The 21,372-nt window shown below is 42.3% G+C and overlaps 1 protein-coding gene across 2 annotated transcripts; it reads left to right on the plus strand.

Annotated features, from left to right (window-relative positions):
• Positions 1–1,490: 1,490 nt before the first annotated feature.
• htra3b (HtrA serine peptidase 3b) lies at positions 1,491–14,696 on the plus strand. 2 transcript variants are annotated; one of them, XM_084002308.1, is made up of 10 exons: positions 1,491–2,245; positions 7,651–7,750; positions 7,924–8,056; positions 8,138–8,227; positions 12,238–12,432; positions 12,565–12,597; positions 12,725–12,839; positions 12,926–12,980; positions 13,842–13,937; positions 14,053–14,696. In XM_084002308.1, exons 1-10 carry the CDS (start codon positions 1,831–1,833, stop codon positions 14,219–14,221), a joined length of 1,401 nt encoding a protein of 466 aa, XP_083858434.1. In that variant the 5' UTR covers positions 1,491–1,830; the 3' UTR covers positions 14,222–14,696. The 2 variants fall into 2 exon arrangements, with proteins under 2 accessions (XP_083858434.1, XP_083858433.1); XM_084002307.1 differs by having other exon boundaries at positions 1,492–2,245; positions 12,923–12,980.
• Positions 14,697–21,372: the final 6,676 nt, after the last annotated feature.

A 21,372-nucleotide genomic window follows, 5' to 3' on the forward strand; every position in this document is an offset into this window, starting at 1 on the left:
CAGGTCATTGTTGCAAAACCTTTATAGAGTAGTTTTAATTCAGGCAAGCAGTGATGGAATACATGTATACTGACTGATTAAGCTATGTAATTGGTACGACAAAGGTGTGTGTGTGTGTGTGTGTGTGTGTGTGTGTGTGTGTGTGTGTGTGTGTGCATGTGCGAGTGTTGTGTAACTGCATGGTCTGTAATTGCCCTTACAAGGGGACAGTGTGAAAGCATGTCCTCATATTCTAAGTCTACACCAAAGAATGACTTCATGTTTTGGAAAGAAAGGAAAAAAAAAAAAGCACATGGAGCAGCCTGGAGCCTGAACACACCACCGAGACACAGCTCCATGCAGAGAGAGGAACCTGTGTAGTGTAATACCACTGACTCTACACTTCACTGTTTTCTACACACAATAATATTGATCACGTGGGCTGCTGCAGTCAAATGTTGATTCTCAAACAGCTAAACCTCGGCGCATTACTGAGCATCTATCCGCTAGTGGTCTTGGGTTGTATTGAGTTTAAATCAGAAAAAGAGTCCTTCCTCATGTGTGCCGTGTTTTACTTCCTGTCTTTGTAGTTTTCCCTCCTTTTTTCTGTGCATCACTTGTGTTGTTCTCGTCAGCCTTGCTCCGCTCCCTTTGTTTCAACTCAGTTTCCAGCCTGCCCTCATGTCTGCCCACTTTGTTGTCTGTTAGTTCTTAATCATCTGGATCATTTTTTTGGTTGTCAATCTGTTTGCCTCATACCTTTTTGCATGGAGTAATGTGTTTTATAGTTTCCCTGTTTTTTTGGAATATTGAGTTGTGAGTTCATCCTTCATTAACAATCTACCCGCCTGGTCTTGTGTCCAAGGTATTTGTTTTTGTTCTGGGTGTTTCCTGTAAATGTGCAGTCTGTGCACCTCACACCAGCTGTTTCTGGACAACAAAATTGGTATGGAAAAGATTGTGGTTTGGTTTAGAATAACAGAAATGGCATATTTAAGAACAGAATTTACTTGAGACATATACACTATGGGATGGATTGGCAGCCTTCTGGCTTAACTCGGGACATGAACAGTGATCTCCTGGGTGAGAGTCCAATGTGTTTAGACTCAAACCTGTTTTGAGTTCTTTACAAAAATGCTTCACGTTAATAGGCCTATATTATGAAGGTGTTTAGTAAAAATGTTTCCATAGAAACGGCATTCACAGCATCACTTTAGGATATTACATACACAGTTAGCAGAATACATGGGATGTCTTAAAAATTCACAGAAAGCGTTTAGTGCTTTGGCCCCAGCATTTGTAAAACGTTGGCTCCAGCCCTGATCACAGCCTCCTCCACGTCTGTCCCCACCAGACCTGCCGGGAATGTATGAAGGGAGAATTAGGTGATTCTGAGGTCATACACGGGGACAGTGATGCTGCCAGCGTCTGCGCCGGAGCTCCGTCGCTCCGCCTCCAGGAGCGCAGCGACTCCCCGCATCTCCTCCCTCTCCCCGGCCGACTTCGCTGCTAGAGGCGCTCACCCTGCCAAGTGAGGAGGAGTGGATGGACAGTCTGTCTGGCCGACATACAGACAGAAAACAGCCTGTCTCACTCCGCTGGATGCTCTCAGCCCTCAGCTTCGCTTCTGGACGCACAATTACGCGCAGCTGCACCAAGTAAAACCAAACTGCAGGGTTCATTTCGATCAGGATCGCTTTATTTATATGTATTTTGCAAAACCTGTCTACTGTGGGTGTGGATTTCCATCTGTAAAGAAGATCGGATGCGCAGCGCGGAGCCAGGGAACGTGATCTCCGCGTAAAAGTATCTTGTTAGTTTCTATCCGCTCAAAAAGCCTCCGTTTAAAACATGCACGTCCTCCTGTACGCCGCCGTGTTCCTGTACCTCAAGGAGTCCGCCTGCGCTGAGCCAAAAGACAAGTGCCCGACCCGGTGCGACGTGAGTACCTGTCCGAGTCCCAGCTGCCCCAGCGGCTATGTGCCGGACCGCTGCAACTGCTGCCTGGTGTGCGCGCAGGCGGAGCTGGAGCCGTGCGGCCGCAAGGACGACCTGCCCTGCGGGGACGGACTGGTGTGCAAACACCCGGCCGGCAAGAGGCTCGCCAAGGGCTTCTGTCGGTGCAAGTTCAGCCAGGAGGTGTGCGGCAGCGACGGGAAGACGTACGGCAACGTGTGCCAGCTGAAGGCGACCAGCAGGAAGGCTCTGCAGCAGGGAGTCCCCGGCATCACCCAGGTCCAGAAGGGACCGTGTGAGACCAACACAGGTACGATTCATCATGCATGGGTGGCCTCGTAAAACAGAGAGAAAGAGGGATCTCATGGGTGTAGGGCAGTGAGCAGAGCCCTTTGCCATACTACTTATTATTTTATTATATTCAAACAAAATCAATCAACAGAATCAATTAAAATTCATTTGTAACACTTACTTCTTTCCTATCTATCCCACGTGTTGTTTATTATGACTTGGACCAGAAGAAAAAAAGGCAAGTTTAAATGAATGATGTTCGTTCATACAAATTAATTTGAAGCCAACTTATGCGTAAACAGATCCTGATAAACAGGCTGACCTTTTGCTTCCTCGCATTACTCAAATGGTTTGCTCTTCATCACGACTCACGAGTTGTCTCCGTTGCCTTGGTTGCCGATAAATCAACGGGGCATCGATATGACACAACCTGTTGATGCCATATTTTCCCACATTTTAATAGTAGATTGAACTTTGTATAAAAAAGGACAATGGGTACGTTTGTTTTAGAGTGACAATGTCCACATAGTGAAGAGGACGACTTGAAAGTGAACAGGCGACTTTCACCAAGGAGACCACAGTTCGCGTTCCAGAAGTGAGCTTTGAGGAATTTGTCATGTGACGTTCGTTATTAACTTTCGCAACTTTTACTGTCATTTTAATCCAAATGTTGACTTATCTGAAAATTCCATACTTAATAATGTCAATTCTGGAGTTATTTAATCAAAACCACAATCTTTTCCAAAACCCAACAATAGGGGGGTTTTTTTTGGCAGAGAGTTGTGGGAATGCTCGTTCCTCCATTTGTAGGAATATAAACAAACACAAATACCAAATACGTCTAATAATCTGATTTTAAGCTTGTTTATCTGAAGGTAAATCCGGGTCGGCCCTCCTCCAGGCAGGAAGGAGGTGGTCTCGCACATTAAACTGTTTGGAAACAAAAAAAAACATGAGAACAAGAATAACTTCTGCACTCAAGCAGTTTAGCGACCACAGTAATTAACGTAATGCTGTTTCTAAGAATGAACTTCAGTCTGGTGTTACTCGCACAAAAATGTTTCCCAGAACATCATACTGACTCATCAGGAGATTGTGGTTTGGACCTCAACCCCCCACCTCCATAATGTGTCTCCGCATTAATAAGAGCCGGATTAATAAGGCTCGGTCACCAGAGTTATGCTTCGGAGCACCAATAAACACTGGTTAGAGGGCAGGTGCTGTTTAACAGCCTCTTAAAAGCAGACCAGAACCAGTTATTTGGGTATCTGAGCAGACGTTGGGAATTAACCACGCCTCCTGTATAGTCGTTCTTCTGTCCGGCAGGCTGACCTAGATAACTCCTCAACCCAAACACAGCTCATGTGCAGGCCCGGCTCTGTAAACAGCGTTTCTGTCTGAAGCGAAGGGATGAGGAGGTCGATGTGTGTGTGTGTGTGTGTGTGTGTGTGTGTGTGTGTGTGTGTGTGTGTGTGTGTGTGTGTGTGTGTGTGTGTGTGGTCACACAGTTTCTCTCTTTTAAAGGAACTTTGAGCAATGTTAGGTACATCAAACCACTTTGATTCAGAATGAAATATATTAAGCACTATGGGATGGATTGGCAAGAATGTTTGGTCGGCAATATCGTCCTACATTTTTTTAAATAAATTTGTTCTTAAAAAAGTAATGTGTTCTTAAACTTGTTCCTCCTGTGTTCTAATAACCATGAATCCATCTGTGCTGGTTAATTGAAGGCATCTTGATCCTAATTAGCATAGGAACCACAGACTGTATAAGAATCGGCCGTAGTCATGCATGGTGACGTCGCCCATTGGTTTGTGGACTACAGTTTTGGAGCCTCAAGCATTTTGGTCGTGGCCATCTTGGATTTTTGCAACCAGTGAAAGGAAGTGACCATATTTGGACTGTGGAGGAGCGACGGGTGGATCTGATGAACACAAACGACATGTTATTAATGAGCAATATATATATTAGCATATTATTGAAATTGAATTTACATTTTACAACATTAGAATTATCTAAAACGCAACCAATTTTGCACAAAAATTTAAACACTCAAGAATTGTCCGTTTCTACCAACAGTTAGGCTCCGCCCAAGTAACTCTATAGGTTCAGCAGTATGGGAGATTAGCTGTGGACAGACGGACAGACACACATGAGGGAACACATGAGCTCCCCACAGGCTCACACCTGGCAAAGATGGAATATAACATAATAAACATGGTGGCCATGATGGGAGACACACGCACACACACACACACACACACACACACACACACACACACACACACACAGTATCTTGTGGAACGACGCCAGCATCTGCTGCTTTTACAGTCGTCCTCCTGTCCACACTTCTGCACATGTTTTTCATTTCCTCCGTCATACTGATATACATGCTCTCGCCTGCAGTTTATTAGACTACTGTCTCCGTTCAAAAGCAAACGGGGAGGAAAGTAACTGGGCCATTAAATAATCATCCTTTGTTCGCTACATGCTGTTTTACCATCTTCATGTGTGCCACATTCTCTCTGTCTCTCCCACTGTGGAGTCTCAACCTTCCTGCCGTGTACCCAACTTGTAAAAAGTAGAGCGTCACCACTGCAGCCAAACACGTTGACCGCCATTTTTTCACTTTAATTTTTTGATTTAATTTAATTATCTTTTCACCAATTAAACCCAAACACCGGCGGGCATCAATGGCTATTAAACGTGTTGATTGCCACTGGACTGTTTGTAGCGGCCAATTTACAACTCAATAAAGTCAAAGTGTATGTCCTGGTGTTTGGCATTCAGATATCCTTATTCGGATATTCTTGGATCATCTAGTGACTTTTATGCTCCACCAAATACATGTGGCCTAAGTATTGGTCCACTTGCTAATGTATTCTACAACCTCACTAACAGCTCACACATCTGGAAAGTCTATTTGTTTAGGTTGCATCCATCATTTTTGGTGTTAATGTCCTTACATAGCTTGACATTTACGCGCGCACCAACGTATGATCATCGCCGTTCACTATGAAAGGGAACGATGGTACTTTTCTCATCACTAGCCAGATGCCAAAAGGAGTGGTCAGGGAGTTCACAGGAAATATTTGGAGTCATCACATATCCACAATACGGGAGATGCCAGTTTGTTGTGTTGGACAGACGGACGGACCTCTCGGTGCTGATGAGTGAAACAGATTGCAGCTCTGCTGACTGCTACAATCATCACCGCAATCCACACTCTGGAGACTACAGTCATCTGAAACACACACACACACACACACAGACAGATATACCAATGGGAGATATCAACGGAGGAAACAGGAAGTCCCTGCAGCTCAGAGTTGTGGCAGACTATTTACATTTCTCTTTGATCACAAACCCTTTATTTTGTCTGGGTTAAAAGGGTATGCGGTTGGCACACAGACACACACACACAATGTCACTGGAGCATTACATACTTACGGGTGTGGTTAACTTAAAATATATGGGTGACTGACCTGCAGGTCCCAAGGTCTTTTTTCTTTTAAATGAAGAAATCAGTAATCGAGCTTAAAAAAAAAACAGGATTAATGAACTAGGATATGACCCTCTACAGTAAAGTTCACTTTTACTCTTGATTCTTTCCCATATGACCATGTGTAAGTGATTCAAACTCCCTGCAGCTCATGAAAGTGTTCACATGTGCCGTTTTAAAACACTCCATCTGCTCAGTGTGCCTGCCCGCAGACCAATCCTCACACACGGAGAAAGACATTTATTGTAACCTCTTTACTAGTATTTTCTCTGGTGGAGACCAAACATTGAGCTAAAAAGGAGAAAAACTTCTGCCAGATTCACAGCCAGCATCATACCCCTGACCTAATACATTTTATTCCATTCCATTACAGATTTTGTCTGTTTTCAGGCTGGTTTTGTGGATTTGGTTTTAGTCATGGTTAAAAGTTGTGTAATAGTGATACTTGTTACCTGGAACGATTGGAAGGAAACTAATAAAATGTTACATTTCTACATAAAAACCAGTGGAGCCGCGTGAGCCCATCATTAGTTAGCTTTGAATGACGACACATGCAGAATATGGTCAGATTCTCTCTGAAATCCCTTTTTGTTCGAAGCAACAGGCCTTGGCAAAGGGTCAATTATGACAGCATACTAAAGAACTTAGCATGACATACCTCAGACCTGTCGTCATGACCTACTTGAGCTCTTCCTTGACATTGTTTGGTTGTGGACAAGAGAGTAGAGCTAACATCGATGTTCGAAGAAAAATTTAAGAACAGATTCATTTTGTTGCAGTTCAAATAATATTATTACGGCTTTACTACCAGCAGCACCTCTGTATACAACTGTACCAGCTTCTTATTCAGGTGTTTCAGTCATTGGAGAAAATGGCAATTATACATTTGGTTTCCTACTCTTGGCTGATTTAGTTTTGTTGTTGAATGACAGCCTGCCAGAACTTCCTGTGACAGATCCGGGAATCCAAACAAAGTGTTCACACTAGAAACTAAGCAAACCATGGTTTAATAAGATTCAGACACTGATCACCTCTTCTTGTCAAACTGGGGCATTGTGATAACGTTGTATTACACAGGGGCTTCACCCACAGTCTCACTTTCTATAACAAGACTGAGGAGACTACATCAAATACATATGGTCACATACACACAGTATACCAAAATGGCTGCCCGCCTTAAATGGGAACGCCCAGCCAACTACACAGGGTTCACTGTGGACAGGTTATCACAGGGTTATCCTGCATGTCTTTGAACTGTGGGAGGAAGCAGGAGAAAAGTCCACAGAAGGGCCGGCCAGTGGGTTTGAACCCGGTGCCCTCTTGTTGGGAGGCCACAGTGCTAGCCTTACATCTTTCCTAGAAATATTTGACTGGTTATTGGATGATATTTAAAGACTGTAATAAGAAACGTGAAATTGTCAAAGCCCAGTGGCTGCAGCTTTGGGTTGGATTCTGCCTGTCATTTGAGAATCTCGTTTCAGTCTAAAAATCACAAACCACAATTTCCTCAAAGGCTGACTTGGCTCAGCGCTGTACAGTGCAGCTGTAGAGACGACGTGTAACTCATCATTACTGGTCGGGCGGTAAAGGAGGCTACGACAAGATCCTGGCAAAAGTAAACTTGGTTTTCCATTAGTGCTGCCAGGCTTGTGCCATCAGGTGGGTTTGTTAATGTTTGGGTAGTGGAACAGAGGGGACTGGAATGTCCCGACAGATTTACTCTCTTTATGTATACACAGTACTGCAGATCTCAGCGAGGCAGGGAACTCAGAGAAAAAGGATTTAGGTGCCACCTCAGAGACTGTTACGTATGGAGGCCCCAAAGTGACAAAACTAAGATAGTCTTAATTTTATTATTTTATTCCTAAATCAAAGTGTGGACTGATTAGTAAAATAAATAATTCTTCTTGCCAGTATAGGTACTTCAAATCCTGCCAGTCCTCGTTACAAGTTCAACTTCATAGCCGACGTGGTGGAGAAAATCGCTCCTGCTGTGGTCCACATCGAACTCTTCCTCAGGTACTGAATGTCTGACTTTGTGTGTGAATCAAAACAACTTTGCTTTTATGTTTAGTAAATGGGTTTTTATAAGGTAGGTGTAATATATACTCATCAAATGTGTTTCTGTTCCCACATATTGAGACTTACCATGTCGGAAACCAGTCGAGCTAATTGTTTCATTCACACCCAAGGCACCCTCTCTTCGGTCGGAACATCCCTCTGTCAAGTGGATCTGGGTTTGTAATGTCAGATAACGGATTGATCGTTACCAACGCCCACGTAGTCTCCAGCACCACACCGGTGTCCGGCCAACAGCACCTCAAGGTACGGAAATACAACCCAATAGGCCAAGACCTAGAACTGGTTTCATGTGAGATGTTAAACCTCTTCCATTCCTTCCTGCAGGTCCAGATGCATAACGGCAATGTATATGAAGCCAGCATCAAAGACATTGACAAAAAGTCAGACATTGCTACCATCAAAATCAATGCACAGGTGAGTGCAAAGCTTTCATGGGGTGTGCTCCAAACTATAAATAAGAACTGAAGGAAATCATTTTGCTCCTCTAAGGTAAATACTACTCAGACTACAAGCGGAAACCAGACGACTTGCAATACCAAAATCTTGTCTCTTGCCTACAGATTCTACATTCTTATGCAGATATCAGTTTATAGAGATTACCTTGTTGAAACTTTCCTCTCCCTTTTTTAAATGTTCTTTAAATGGAAAGAATGTGAGTGAAATAATAAAAACCCATGTTTTAATGGCTGCATCATTCCATCAAATTATATTCTATCCATCTTATGCATCATTTGATATTATTTCCAGACATGAGTGGAAGACATTTCCATTCATACATCCAAAGAAAATACAAAATAAGCAACAGATTGTAAAGAACCACCACCGGTGGTCCAAATTGCGTTTTTTCCTTGTGGCACGCAGCTAAAAGCTTCTAACAAAAATGTGCATGAGAACAATATCGGGTCTACAATTGAAGTGAAGATGGTAAATAGAATAATCTCCACTGTTAAGCCCATGATTGACAGCTGTGTTATTTTTCTGGGACATTTCTGGGCTCTGAGGTTTTCTTTGGGTCCAGTAGAATATTGCTAATGCCATTAGGAGCACTAAAACAAGGCAGAGGAATCAAATTTTTTCACAGACTATCCGTCTCATGTACTACTGTTGTGATATAGGATAGACTGGCCATCACTATCTTGGATTTCGGTTGTCACTATCTAGGAATTTTTACAAAAAGTGAACAGAAGTGATCATATTTGGAATGCGTTCCAAACATTGAGTGGATCAGACGAACTCAAGCAGCAGATAAACGTTGCAGCTAAGTGTTCAAGGGATCTCAGTACCTAATTGCATTGGTAGTCATGGTAGCAACAGTAGTGAGGCCAGAGCAGAGTAGCGAGGACAGAGTAGGCATACCCTTGCTTTATCATTTATTTTACTCTAAATTTGACCATAAAATACTGAACAAAAAACATGCTTTATTGAAGAAGACTAGGGTCATTTTCTCATCGAATTCCATACAATTGACCTTCTTGCTACCAGGAGTCACCCCCTGATGGCCAGCAGAGAGAATGCGAGTTTAAGGCACTTCAGCATAGGCTTCACTTTTCAGAATCGGAGGTTGCTGCCTAGTGACAGATTGCGCAAATATGACAAAAAGCTATTTTTATTATATAGTTATCAATTGTAGCTTTGAGTCCTAACTTTGGATGTAAACAAAACAGTGTCTGTTTCAAAAGATGACTCCCCAGCGTAGCTTTAATCCACCCTCCTCATGGCCTCCATTAGCACTCCTTGAGACAGTAAAACTCAGTCAGGGTAATGTGTCTTTCCTGGCATTTCATCAAGGTCAGCAGACTGAACTTGTGCATTAACAGTGTGTCATGTATCCAGGTTTTAGGGTGGGATAATAGAGCACAGTCAGAATCCAAACCTCCGGGTGACACCCAATACTTCCAGCTTGAGTGGACAGCACATCCACAGTTCATACCACCTCTGGGATTAAAAGTGGGGATTTTCTCTTACGTCAATTCCCTGATACCGGCTACACTTGATAAACCAGTCATCTGATGCACATGTTAACTATTTATTCAATTTCTCAATAATATTTTAGAAAATTAAATCTTCATTTAGTTTCTTAACACCAGACACCAAGTTGTCCGCCCTGCCTCCAGTGATTAATATAAGGCTGTAAAAGTACTTTGGAGGGATTAAGGTTTTGATTAAAAAAGTTAAGCTCCTCCAGGAAGTCATGACCTGGGACATTCGCACAGAAGTTAGTTTGCTAGTGTTGTATGTCTTTGATGCAGAGTGTGCTGAAGCATGGCTGCAGTGTTGTGTTGGGACAAAGAGGACAATGTTTGTGAGCTGTGTGAGCTGGGCCTCCTGAGGTATCCGGCCTATGTCTAACGCATAGAAAAAAATAGGAGTTCTATTGAAATCAACGTAGCAGGTTGGTTAGAGCGGCGGCCATTTTCGTGTGTACTGTTGCCATTGCAACCATCATAGCGGGCCACTTCTGTATAAGGTCAGTGAGTGTGACCAAATTCTGATCAGTTCATCCTTGAGTCTCGGTGGATGTTCATCTTGTTCCAACAGTTTATTCAAACTATGTTTAGACTCAAGGCATATTTCTTTATGGCTGTCACATTCCATCAATAGATATATTCTAGATGGCTTTTGCCTCACTGTATAGATATTTCCCCAAAGTTCAGCTGGAGAGCCTGATTTGGTATGTTATGAAACTTCTATATTATTGCTGTAGGTTTTTAAAATTCCTGCCCACACAAGATGTGTTTGTAGAGACGAAGACACCAAAGGGAGGGGTCACTAATTTCAACAAAAATATGCTTTCGAGATGCTTTCGAGAACCAATATCAGTTGAACCTTGGTTGACTTCGCTGCGTTAGAGCTGAGAGTTGGATCAGCACCAAGACAGGGAGGAGTGAGAGAAAGAAACACAATCCAAAGCACTCCACCTTAAAGAAACCCCTTCCTCTCCCTCTGCCACACCATCTGTCTGCTGAGCATGTGTTTCTACTCAGCTCCATTTTTCCCTTCCCCGTCACCTCCTCCACCCATCTTTTCATCATATCCCCACTCTTTTTATTTGTGTCTCTTTACAACAGATTTAGCATATAGCTGCATAGTTATTTACTCTTCAAAAGTATTTTTATTCACTTTACTTTGTGTGTTTTACAGTTGCTATCATCATCATAATCATACTGCTTTGTGGTTTTCTACTATTTCATTGGTCTTCATTGTGTTCCCGTCATGTTTGTTGCTTTTAATGCACGTTATTTTCCGTACTTGCAAACAGACTTCTTGGAACTGTTAAAATAGCAATTGTGTCTCAAAAAATGGGAACATTGCGGTTGAATTTTTGACATACATTTGGGCTTATTTGCAAAGCTGAAATGTTTGGGCTTGTGTGACATTTTGAATGTACGGTAGATTCATTAGCAGAGAAGCAGCACAAGAGGTTTGATTAGTCTGCAGTGCAGATTAATGAGACGTTGAACTTTTTCCAACCAGGATTGTATGTTTGTACGTTGTGTTTGTTTTGCGTTATAAGCCTTTTGATTAGCAGGCGCATTTTTTGTATTTTTTAGAGGTTTTGTAATGAACTACTGGAAACTGAGGACAAACAGATGCAAAAACAGAGTATAAACAAAAAACCCAAGTGAGCCTGAGAGTGAGTTCACCACCTGGGTGGCTGAATGATCTGACATCAGAGAGGTGAGTGCCCAGGGTCTTTATACTGTGGCAGGTGATTAGTTAGATAAGGAACAGCTGCACCAAATCAACCAGGTGTGTGGAGAAACATGGACCCGTCTAGCAAGCAGAGCTTGCACACACACACACACACACACAAACACAACACAGACTAGACATACAACACGAGGACACATAAGGGAAGAGGAAACACAGAAGAACAAGAATGGAGGGAGAATGGCAGCTGGAAAGAGGGGAACCGTGACAGGAATCCTAAATAACTGTGGCATAGACCATTTCCTTAATCCAAAGCTTGGCTATACGGTACTTTCCACTGGTTGCTAACATAGTTAACTTGCTTTCAAATTTCAACACAGATTTTTTTGGTTAAAAATTTAGCATTATTAGGGGAAAATAGGGTGCACAAGAGTGTTTAACCACAGGTGTGTAGAACTAGTTTACACATGCGCAGTACCGATGGGGCAGAATGTACGGATTGATTTGCGCATTATAGTATCAACCAGGTCCCGATTTCGAATCCCCAGCCTTTCTCTGTGAAGTCTGCTTCCTCTCCTAATGTGATTGTGGGTTTTCCTCCAGCTAAGTTGCTCCAGTTTCATTTCACAGCCCATAGCATGTTAGGTGAATTGGACACTCTTTGTAGGTTTGAATTTGATTGTGCGTTCTTGCTTGTAAAGGGTTCCCTAAATATGTTATATCATACTCCAGCATTCTATCTTACTCTTTGTTTGTTCCCTGACTCCTTCCAGATGAAAGTGCCCGTGTTGTTTCTGGGCCACAGTGCAGACCTGAGGCCCGGGGAATTTGTGGTGGCAATCGGCAGCCCCTTTGCCCTCCAGAACACCGTCACCACCGGCATCGTCAGCACCGCCCAGAGAGACGGCAAGGAGCTGGGACTCAAGGACTCCGACATGGACTACATCCAGACGGATGCTATTATCAATGTGAGAATATAGCAAGGCAGAAAACATGTGCTCTGACTCAAAATTATGATTTGTCATGTTTGTGCAATTTGTACAAATGTGACAAATCTGTCAATCTATACTATAAAAGTACTGTTTTTTGTGTGTTCACAGTACGGGAATTCAGGAGGACCACTTGTCAATTTGGTAAGCCTTCGGTTCCCTACCTCAAAGCTTGATTGCTATAATTATCTTTCTTTGCTTAAAAATGTTCCTAACAATCTCAAAATGTAAATATTTATTGACATGGCCCTGCTGTGTCTCTGTATTCGAGGATGGTGAGGTGATTGGCATCAACACTCTGAAAGTTGCAGCAGGAATCTCATTTGCCATTCCCTCGGACAGGATCACTCGCTTCCTCAATGATTCCTTAGACAAGCACAGCAAGGGTGAGTCTGATAGTGATGCCACAGAATTAAACATCTGCGAGTATCCTGTGGAATCAACAGGAACTAACTGGAGTCTCTTACAGAAGTGAGGTCAATAAAGAAGCGTTTCATTGGAATCAGGATGTTGACCATCACACCATCGTAAGTTTGAACTGGTGATAATTATTGTGTTGTTTGGAAATATGTTGATTTGAGATGGATGGATGGCATGGATGGATGGATGGATAGATGGAAGTAATGGTATCATACTGTGTTACACACTACAATCACAAAGTCCTGCTCAGAGCAACATTCAAATCCAAAGCTCTGGAAAGCAGTAGTAAAGGTGTCCCACAGGGACCTATAATGGGTCCTCTTCTATTCTCATGTATTATATAAATATTAAATAATATCCCTTTCCTTGCTAATTTGTCCCAGTGAAATGCACCTTTATAGTTTGTACCTTTGTTTTACGTGCCAAAAAAATACTATTTATTTATACTTAATATATATACACATTTTAGGAGCTATTGGAGCACTATTTAGCATATTTCTTCTTTATCTGTTCTAGGTGACTCTCTTGAATGTAAGATCTATATGCATTGGCTTGTGAAAAAGCAGATGTGGAAATTGAGTGTAATTTTTGAATAATGCCTATCTTGGCTTAATAAAATCTGGTCTCAGACAATTTTTTACTTGACCATGTGGATGTACTTTACACACATCTTATAGTGCTTACATGCTTGTATACCACTCCATCTCCCTAAAACCCTCTGCAGTTATCAGTTATAATACATTTCAAAATGTTGCTTTGATGTGTACATTAAATTTGTATATCCTGATGTGTTTAACATCTTGATTTGATTTGTTGGATGCTCTAGATTATTCTCTATTATTGGTTTTAGACAGGACAACTATGGGTTGTTTTAGGATTGGTTGTTATTATGCTTCAGCCTAGGATGGCGTGCGACGTTGGTTAGATAATAGACTTTCTTTTACGAGCGGTTTATTTGTTGGTTCCAGGTTAATTGAAGAACTAAAACAGCAGAACCCAGACTTCCCTGATGTTACCAGTGGGATTTATGTCCATGAAGTTGTCCCTCACTCACCTGCACAGAAGTGAGTTATCTTCATTCATTCTTTCCTCATACAAAAGCAGCATGCAGAATCTTATTCCTTCCGAATTAAAGTGCATTATCTATAACAGTCTCTTCATCCCTCTCTTTGTTTCCAGAGGTGGTATCAAAGATGGGGACATTATTGTGAAACTGAATGGCAAACCTCTGATGGCCACGGCCGACCTGCAGGGGGCACTACAAGAGGAGACAGCCCTACTGCTGGAGGTCAGGAGGGACAATGATGACTTGCTCTTTAACATTGAACCTGACGTTATCATGCAGTAGACATCAGAAGCACCCCTCATCCTGAGTTCGACCAATATCTAAGGCCTTATTTTTGTGAAAGAACACGGTGGATGGTGGAAGCTTTGCACCAATACAATGGGACTTTTGTCAAGCGCACACCTCTTCTGATACTTTGCAACTGGCTGTTAATCGTACCAGAGTAAAGGAGCCCATGGACAAATGGTGAAATGCAGTTTTGCTAACCAGGATGTACAGCTGTGCTTTCCACCTGCTCAGACTAGGTCAACGTTGGAATAAGTGCACACAGAAGCACATAAAACCAAATCTTTTAACATATGTTTTGTTTCACTTTGATCAGTCTAGAATTCCACAAAAGGGTTGTTCCTCGAAAATCTGACGTTAATATGAGGCAATAATGGCTGTTAGGCTGCAACTTTTAAGATAGAAGTAAAGTTGATGAATGTACCATTGAATTCTATGACATTTTTTTTTAAATAAAGGGGATGATGGTGAATTTGCATTTTTCTTTCTGGGTGACATGGTCATAAGCACTCTGCAAGTCCACAAAATTCATATGACTCTCTAGTATCCATGCAAGGGGAAGGGCCGGCCCACTGTTCTGTGACCAGGAAAGACATTGCATTGCTTTTCCATTGAACTGGTTTTCATCTTTGTAGTCAACACGCCAAGGCCCCCACCATTATACTGTATGACACACATTTGGCAATTCAGTTGAACCTTCCATCCTGGTGGGGCCAGCACTTGCAATGTAGGGCCCCTGGTGTCCCTAATGTAAATCTAAGGGAGGTAACTTGCTCCCCAAAATTGCCTCTACAGTGGGATCTCTGCTCAGAACAAGCAATGATCTTGATTTACCAGTCCATCTACATTCAAACCCTTGTCTCTGGTCCTGAGTTTTGATGAAAGAATTTTGGATACAAGCCTCAATAATGAGTTTCCTTAGTGAGGATGAAACACTCAGAAGGAGTTTAGAAAAGAGAACTTCTTTATGTTGAAAGTTACGTGGTGTTCCATGCATCTGATCTCTAGGATGCCTTCCTTTTGAGGTGTTTTTGCTGTGTTCAATTGAGAGGAGACAACGGGGCAGACCAAGGATACACTGAGGGATTATTATCCCTCATCTGGCCCAGGTACACATCAGTGTTCCCTCGGAAGACCAGGACGATGTGTCTGGGGAGCAGAATTCATTGGCGATTTTGCAGAACGGATGAATGGACTGATGGTGAGAGTCACTACGTGTGGTTTATGATTGACAGTTTGGCCCAACAATAAATGCACCAATGCCAACTTCATATTTAAAACCGATTGTGGAACCTGCAATGAAACCTGTTTTGTTATGAAGAAACACACTCTGGCTTTTAGAGGGCAACCCCAACTTTTAGGACTTTACAGTGGCCCTAATATGGTGTCATAGATATCAGCTAAAAATAGCATTAACAGATTATTTTGGCCACTTGGTCGAGCAGAACAAGCTGTAAACAACACTGACATATCATCATACAAAGTTATCACCTTATGGTAGACATGTTAGCAAACCTGCCTGTTTACACACCCATCAGACACAGAGAAACCTTAGCATTCACTTGGCATCATTTTGGAGAGGTTTAGTAAAATATCCCTCTCTTCTAGCTTTGTTTTGGGCTCCACCAACTCCTGAGAAAAACGCCTGACTTAATTAATAAGTGGTCTACGTTCTCCAGCTAATGCACAACTTTGTCTGTTGTACGTTTGTCTTAGTTTGGTACCAGGCCAGAAGTGTACAGATGTTAATTCTCTGTAGATGTGCCCCTTTCACATTGTCATTTGATTCATTTTACACTACTATAAAAGAATATGCATTAGTACAGCTTAAACAATTGTTTCTTTGCTAAATTGCTCACTACCAAAATAGTATGAGACATTATGCCCCACCTAATCCCAGACTTAACGCTGCACTGGACACAAGGACGGAATTGAACTTTTATCTGATTGTGAGTTTGTTGGCCAACAAACACATGTCCCCTTATGTGAGAGCTTTTGAACCAAATGGATCATTTTCCATGACGACATGTAAGAGACTGTACCACAGCTGCATTTAGTAGGTTGAATGTGTAACGGGTCAATTCAAATATTAATGTGAGGTCAGTTGCTAAACTTGATCCTTTGTGTCAAATTGTATTTTAAAGCATTGCAATGAAATTCCAGTGTTAGTTTGCGACAGTGACCAAACCGATGTTAAACATGTCATGTTGTCTGTGGTTTGTGGTCGGAATGATTCTTTATTGCTGTAAGTTGTCCTTTCATAACCAAATGTGAACCACATGTGTGTTGATGAAGTTTTAAACAATGTACTCTGTTGGAATGAAGAGTAGGTTTTATCGTTTACGTTTTATTGTAGTCTCACCGCTGCTGTTTGTGCTTTTATCACCTCATCACAACCAAATGTTTACATGCAAGTTGCCAACAAGGCAATCCTCTCGATGAGCTTCTGGCAGTAGCTCTTAGTTCTCCACCAAATAAAGTTTCCACAAACCAACTCGGTTTTATTGCATCTATAATGGCTTGATTGTGCAGAATTCCAATGTCTTCAACGTTTTGTCCACATTTCCTCACCTATAAATCTAGGTCACAGGCAATGACTCATGGGACGGTTTTTTGCAGCGCAGCAGCACAATACCTGACTGTGGAAACAAGGCTGAGCGCTCCTCGTGGCCAGTCATAAACATTCCTGAGTGGAAACAAGTCTTGCATGCCGGAATGTAGAGGGGAAAACACACAAAGGAGACTCTTTTTGGGGCTCACTGATAAAGTCACTGAGGACAGAAGGTGATGCTTTTCAGACATAATCACCTTTTTTAACCCAGTGGGTAGTCTAGTGGTAGACAGGGACGTGGCCAACATCTTGTGTTTCCCTGTGAGAACATTTTAAAAAGAAGGATAACAGCTCTCTGATGATGCCTTTAGATATTTAAAAAATTAAAACCAGACTTCTGACACTGATGACCTGCTGTAGTTAAAAATCTGTACACTAGTTTTGTCTGCACGATGAGAAAAAATGCAGCACAAATATACATAATTATCTCATACCATATCACATATGCAGCCCCATTGCTGGGAACATCTGCTTTGTAGGGCTGGTGCTCAAACCCCCATGCTTTCTTGCTACCTGCTTAAAGTAAACTATCGGAAAGTTGGTATAGAATAACCCAATATCTATTAATTTATTTATTTTTGGCCTAATAGTCAAGTATATCATGCCTGAATGGTCCAGGCATCGCTGAACAGAGTTTTTTTGTTGTTGTCAGAATCAAGAAACAAGAAGACTGAATTAAATTTTTTTTTTTGCAAATTCCTTGTTGTCTTTTTCCTTTTGAATAATGACCAAATCAGATTGGTGACACGGACATAAAATGACATACATCCCAATAAAAGCCTAGAGGATAGAATGGCCATTCTATAAAAGTGTAGTCTCTGAACCAATCTGTCTGACAACGACAAGCAGATATCTGTGTAAAGATATTTCTAAGTGTGACATCAGCGATAGAGCATATTTCATAACATTATGCAACCTCGTTTCTACCTCATCTGGCAAACCAGGTTCAGGTTTGTGGCAAAGACAACGGAATCTTTTTGACGATGCCTGCAAAATGTATTATTTTATTTTTTATTTTTTTTTATTTCAGCATGTTATAAAAAAAACAAATTTCATAGTGAAGTATGCCATGAGAAAAATATGAGACATGTCATTTACAACTGTGATAAAACAGTTGTAAAAATGTCAGGAAATAACAGTATATCATATTATTCTATGCTATAAAAATGTCATAATGTAGTGTGGACTAAAAAATATAATATAATATAATAGAAACTTTAGTATTGATTCTTATATGAAGCATCAGTTTACATCAAACACAAACCAAGGAGCCACAACCGAACTGAAGTCTGATTCCTTTCCACGTTTCCTTTCCACAAGTTGATGAACCCACACCTGTGGTCTGGAGCTCTGGCTGGTGACCAACAGAATAAGTTCATGGGTACAAGCGAGTGAAATAAGTTTCCATTGTGTCTGGCTTCCTCTTCGAGACAGGGTGAGAAGCTCTGCAATGCTCTATCACACTGAGAAACCAATCAGGTCAGGACGCCTCCTGGACGCCTCCCAGTGGAGGTACAACGACGAGGCGACTGAGAACACGCTGAAGAGATTTGACCCCATCTGGCCTGGGAACACCTCAGGAAACTCCAGAAAGTGCCGGAGGAGCTGGCTGGGGAGAGGTTCCTTTGTGCTACATCAGCTTAGCTTGTGGTAGAACTTTTACGAGGACATGTCTACAGATCTATTTCTGTTGTCTCCCTTCACAGTAAAGAGCATCCATCCCCGTTTCCATGAGCGAACCTCCCTTAATTAGAGACCACATTATTCATTTGGGTCTTAAAGCCCAGTTTCAAGCATCGACGATAACCTCAGTATGGTGAAAGCAGACACGGTTGTGCTGACTCGTCCTGCGGTGGGTTCAAACAGGCATTATGTGGCGATCCAGTGGCTATAAACGTCACATGCCACAGAAATGAAGGAGCGCTGGCCTGTGAGACCATGATAACAGGCTTTCACGTTGGCTGCCAGTTGCTCTTGGCTTGGTTTCATGCGAGACTGGCATCAGGTCTGTTTTAAATAACAGCTGGGTCCCAATACGAAAGTATGTCAGCTGATAATCAGCCCTCAAAAGAAAGTCTCTCATATATGGGAAACAGTCCAGCTAACCACACTGACTCAGTGGGTGTTAATACTGTTACGGACTAGTCGGGTCTATGGAGATTTAAGCAGAAGTAACATGATGCTAGTCCTAACCTGGAGTGCGTGAGAAGGAGAAAGACCTTGGGAAAGAAGCAGAGCGGAGATGGACTGGTTTTCACCTAGAGAGGAGTGCGGAGGTGGGTCGGCCTACCGGAGATAGCTGGTCTTCCAGGACGACACCACCGCCAGCTCAGACCTGTGCTCTCTCAGGAGCGGCGAGCTTCGTCTTTGGTTTTCAGTTCAGAGTTTTTAAAAGAATGATGGTGGATCGGTCTTCGTGCACCAGACTGGTTCTCAAGAGGCTCAGGTGCGTCTCGTCTTCCGACTCTCGTCCCCGGCTGCGTGGCGCTCACTCAAGCCACCACTCAGCCCCCCCGCACACACAGGTGAGTCTCCTTTTCTTGATTCCAGGGGAGGAGACCACACCCCTCTCCAAGTGAGGTTATCTCAACCTCAGCACCACTTAACCACACCCCTTAGATCTCTCATGAAAACCAGTCCATTAATTCGTGAAAACAGAGGGAAAAGCAAAGAAAGAAAAGGAGGAGCTACAATCCCTCTACTCCTAACAATACAAACATGCCATTGTACTGCTAGATTGGGATGAACCTCATATGTGTTTTGTTTCATTGATTTTGTTGGTGGAACCAAGTGGAAACCCGTTGTTCTGACTACTAGACCAGGGTAGGCTGAAGAAATGGCCAATCCGTTGTAGAGCTCCATCTGCTGCTGTGCTGCCATCAAATCCACAAAACCACCTCTATCCTACAATCCTTCATGTGGGGGAATCACCCAGTTTTCTGACAAAGTAGCGCTCGTTAAGCCAAAATCGTTTTTCAGTAATCCTGCTGACAAACACGCAAACTGAATGGAAAGCATCGCCTTGTTGGTGAAGGTTCGAACAATAAAGGTATCCAAGTCTTACAAACTCACATTTCAATTCAATTCAATTGATCAATGAAGCCCCAAATTTGCCTCAGAGGGTTTTTACAATCTGAACAACGTACAACATCCTCCATCCAATCATCAATCTATCAGGATGGACAAAACGAGATGAAACGGATGTCTTTGGGCTACTCGTTGTGATCCTTTAGCTCTGTGGCTGTTGCTCTCAACTTTTGGGTTGGTCAGCTGCTTTACTGTTATGTTAGGAAATGCAGTAACTTCGTGTTTTGTGGTTTACCTGTTCCACCTCATGGTTGTACCCGTTTTGTACCCAGTGGGAGGAGTTTCCACATGTTTGGCTACTTGCTGCTGATTCTACAACGTAGTGGCAGCATTGTAGTTGTCCCTTCTGTGTATGTGATAAGATCTTGTCTGTTCCACATTTGATCCCAAGTGTGACACCTATTTTTCAGGAGTAGCCTACAATTCTGAGTGACTTGCTTCCACATTTGCTTCATGCTGAAGCTTGCAGAGGTTTCTTTTTAGTACTGGGTGCTCTGAGCAACACTGTTGGTTCCTGACTAGAGTGACATTTTGTCTGATTATAGTACCGAGTATATTAGACTGCTTTTGATATATGTATTTCACTCAAACATACAGCCTTAGTAGGTAACGATAAGTTCCATAATTTAAGATTAAAGTACATTTGATTTCAATTAATAAATGTTATGGTGGTAATTCATTGTTGTCTTGACAAATGATGTATTCATTGTTTTAAGGGTGGGGGTTTTAGGCTGTATGTGTTCTTTGTGCTGTTGTCCCTTTTTCCCCTCTAGTGGCTCTGCCCAGGTGAGCTGAATCAGACAACGAGGTGCACCTGGGAGGAAGTACTTAAGCTCCAGCAGCAGGAGGCGAGGCCTCTGTTGGTCCTGCTGCCTCTTGTCCTGTGGATTTTATTGGTTTAAACCGTGTCTTTTTGTAATTTATTGGGGTCAGTGATGGATTGTTGTTCGCCCCAAAAAGGGCTACCCAAGGGTGGGGCGTAACAGTAATAACTGCTATAGCAAAAATAATTGCATTAAATGAAGACTTAAAATAATAACAGCAGCAGCAGTGGATGTAATAGGATGATGATAATAAAAGAGCAGAAATAGTGGCATAATAATGGAAATATGACACTTGGTTTGTATGTAATTAGTCCTAAACCTAAAGATGGGACCTCACAAATGACTTAAAAACTGAACGTGTGTGAAAGGCTGAACCTAACTCACATTGTTGCATTCTGACATCTTTTATTGTTCCGCAGTGCAAAGTCTATTCATCTTTCTGGCGTGGTGATTTTATTGGAGAGCTGGCGACGTGTCTTGTAGTCGTTTACTAAATCTGAGGTTTTACATTTGGCACAATGCCATCTACTCCCCATATTTCATCATCTCTCCCTCTTCCCTTTTATTGCAACATCTTCATTTGACCAACTGTCACAAGCCAATGTGTGATTTAGAGTTTTGGCTTT

This window comes from Eutrigla gurnardus (genome assembly GCF_963514095.1).
Source record: "Eutrigla gurnardus genome assembly, chromosome: 23".
Lineage (NCBI taxonomy): Eukaryota > Metazoa > Chordata > Actinopteri > Perciformes > Triglidae > Eutrigla > Eutrigla gurnardus.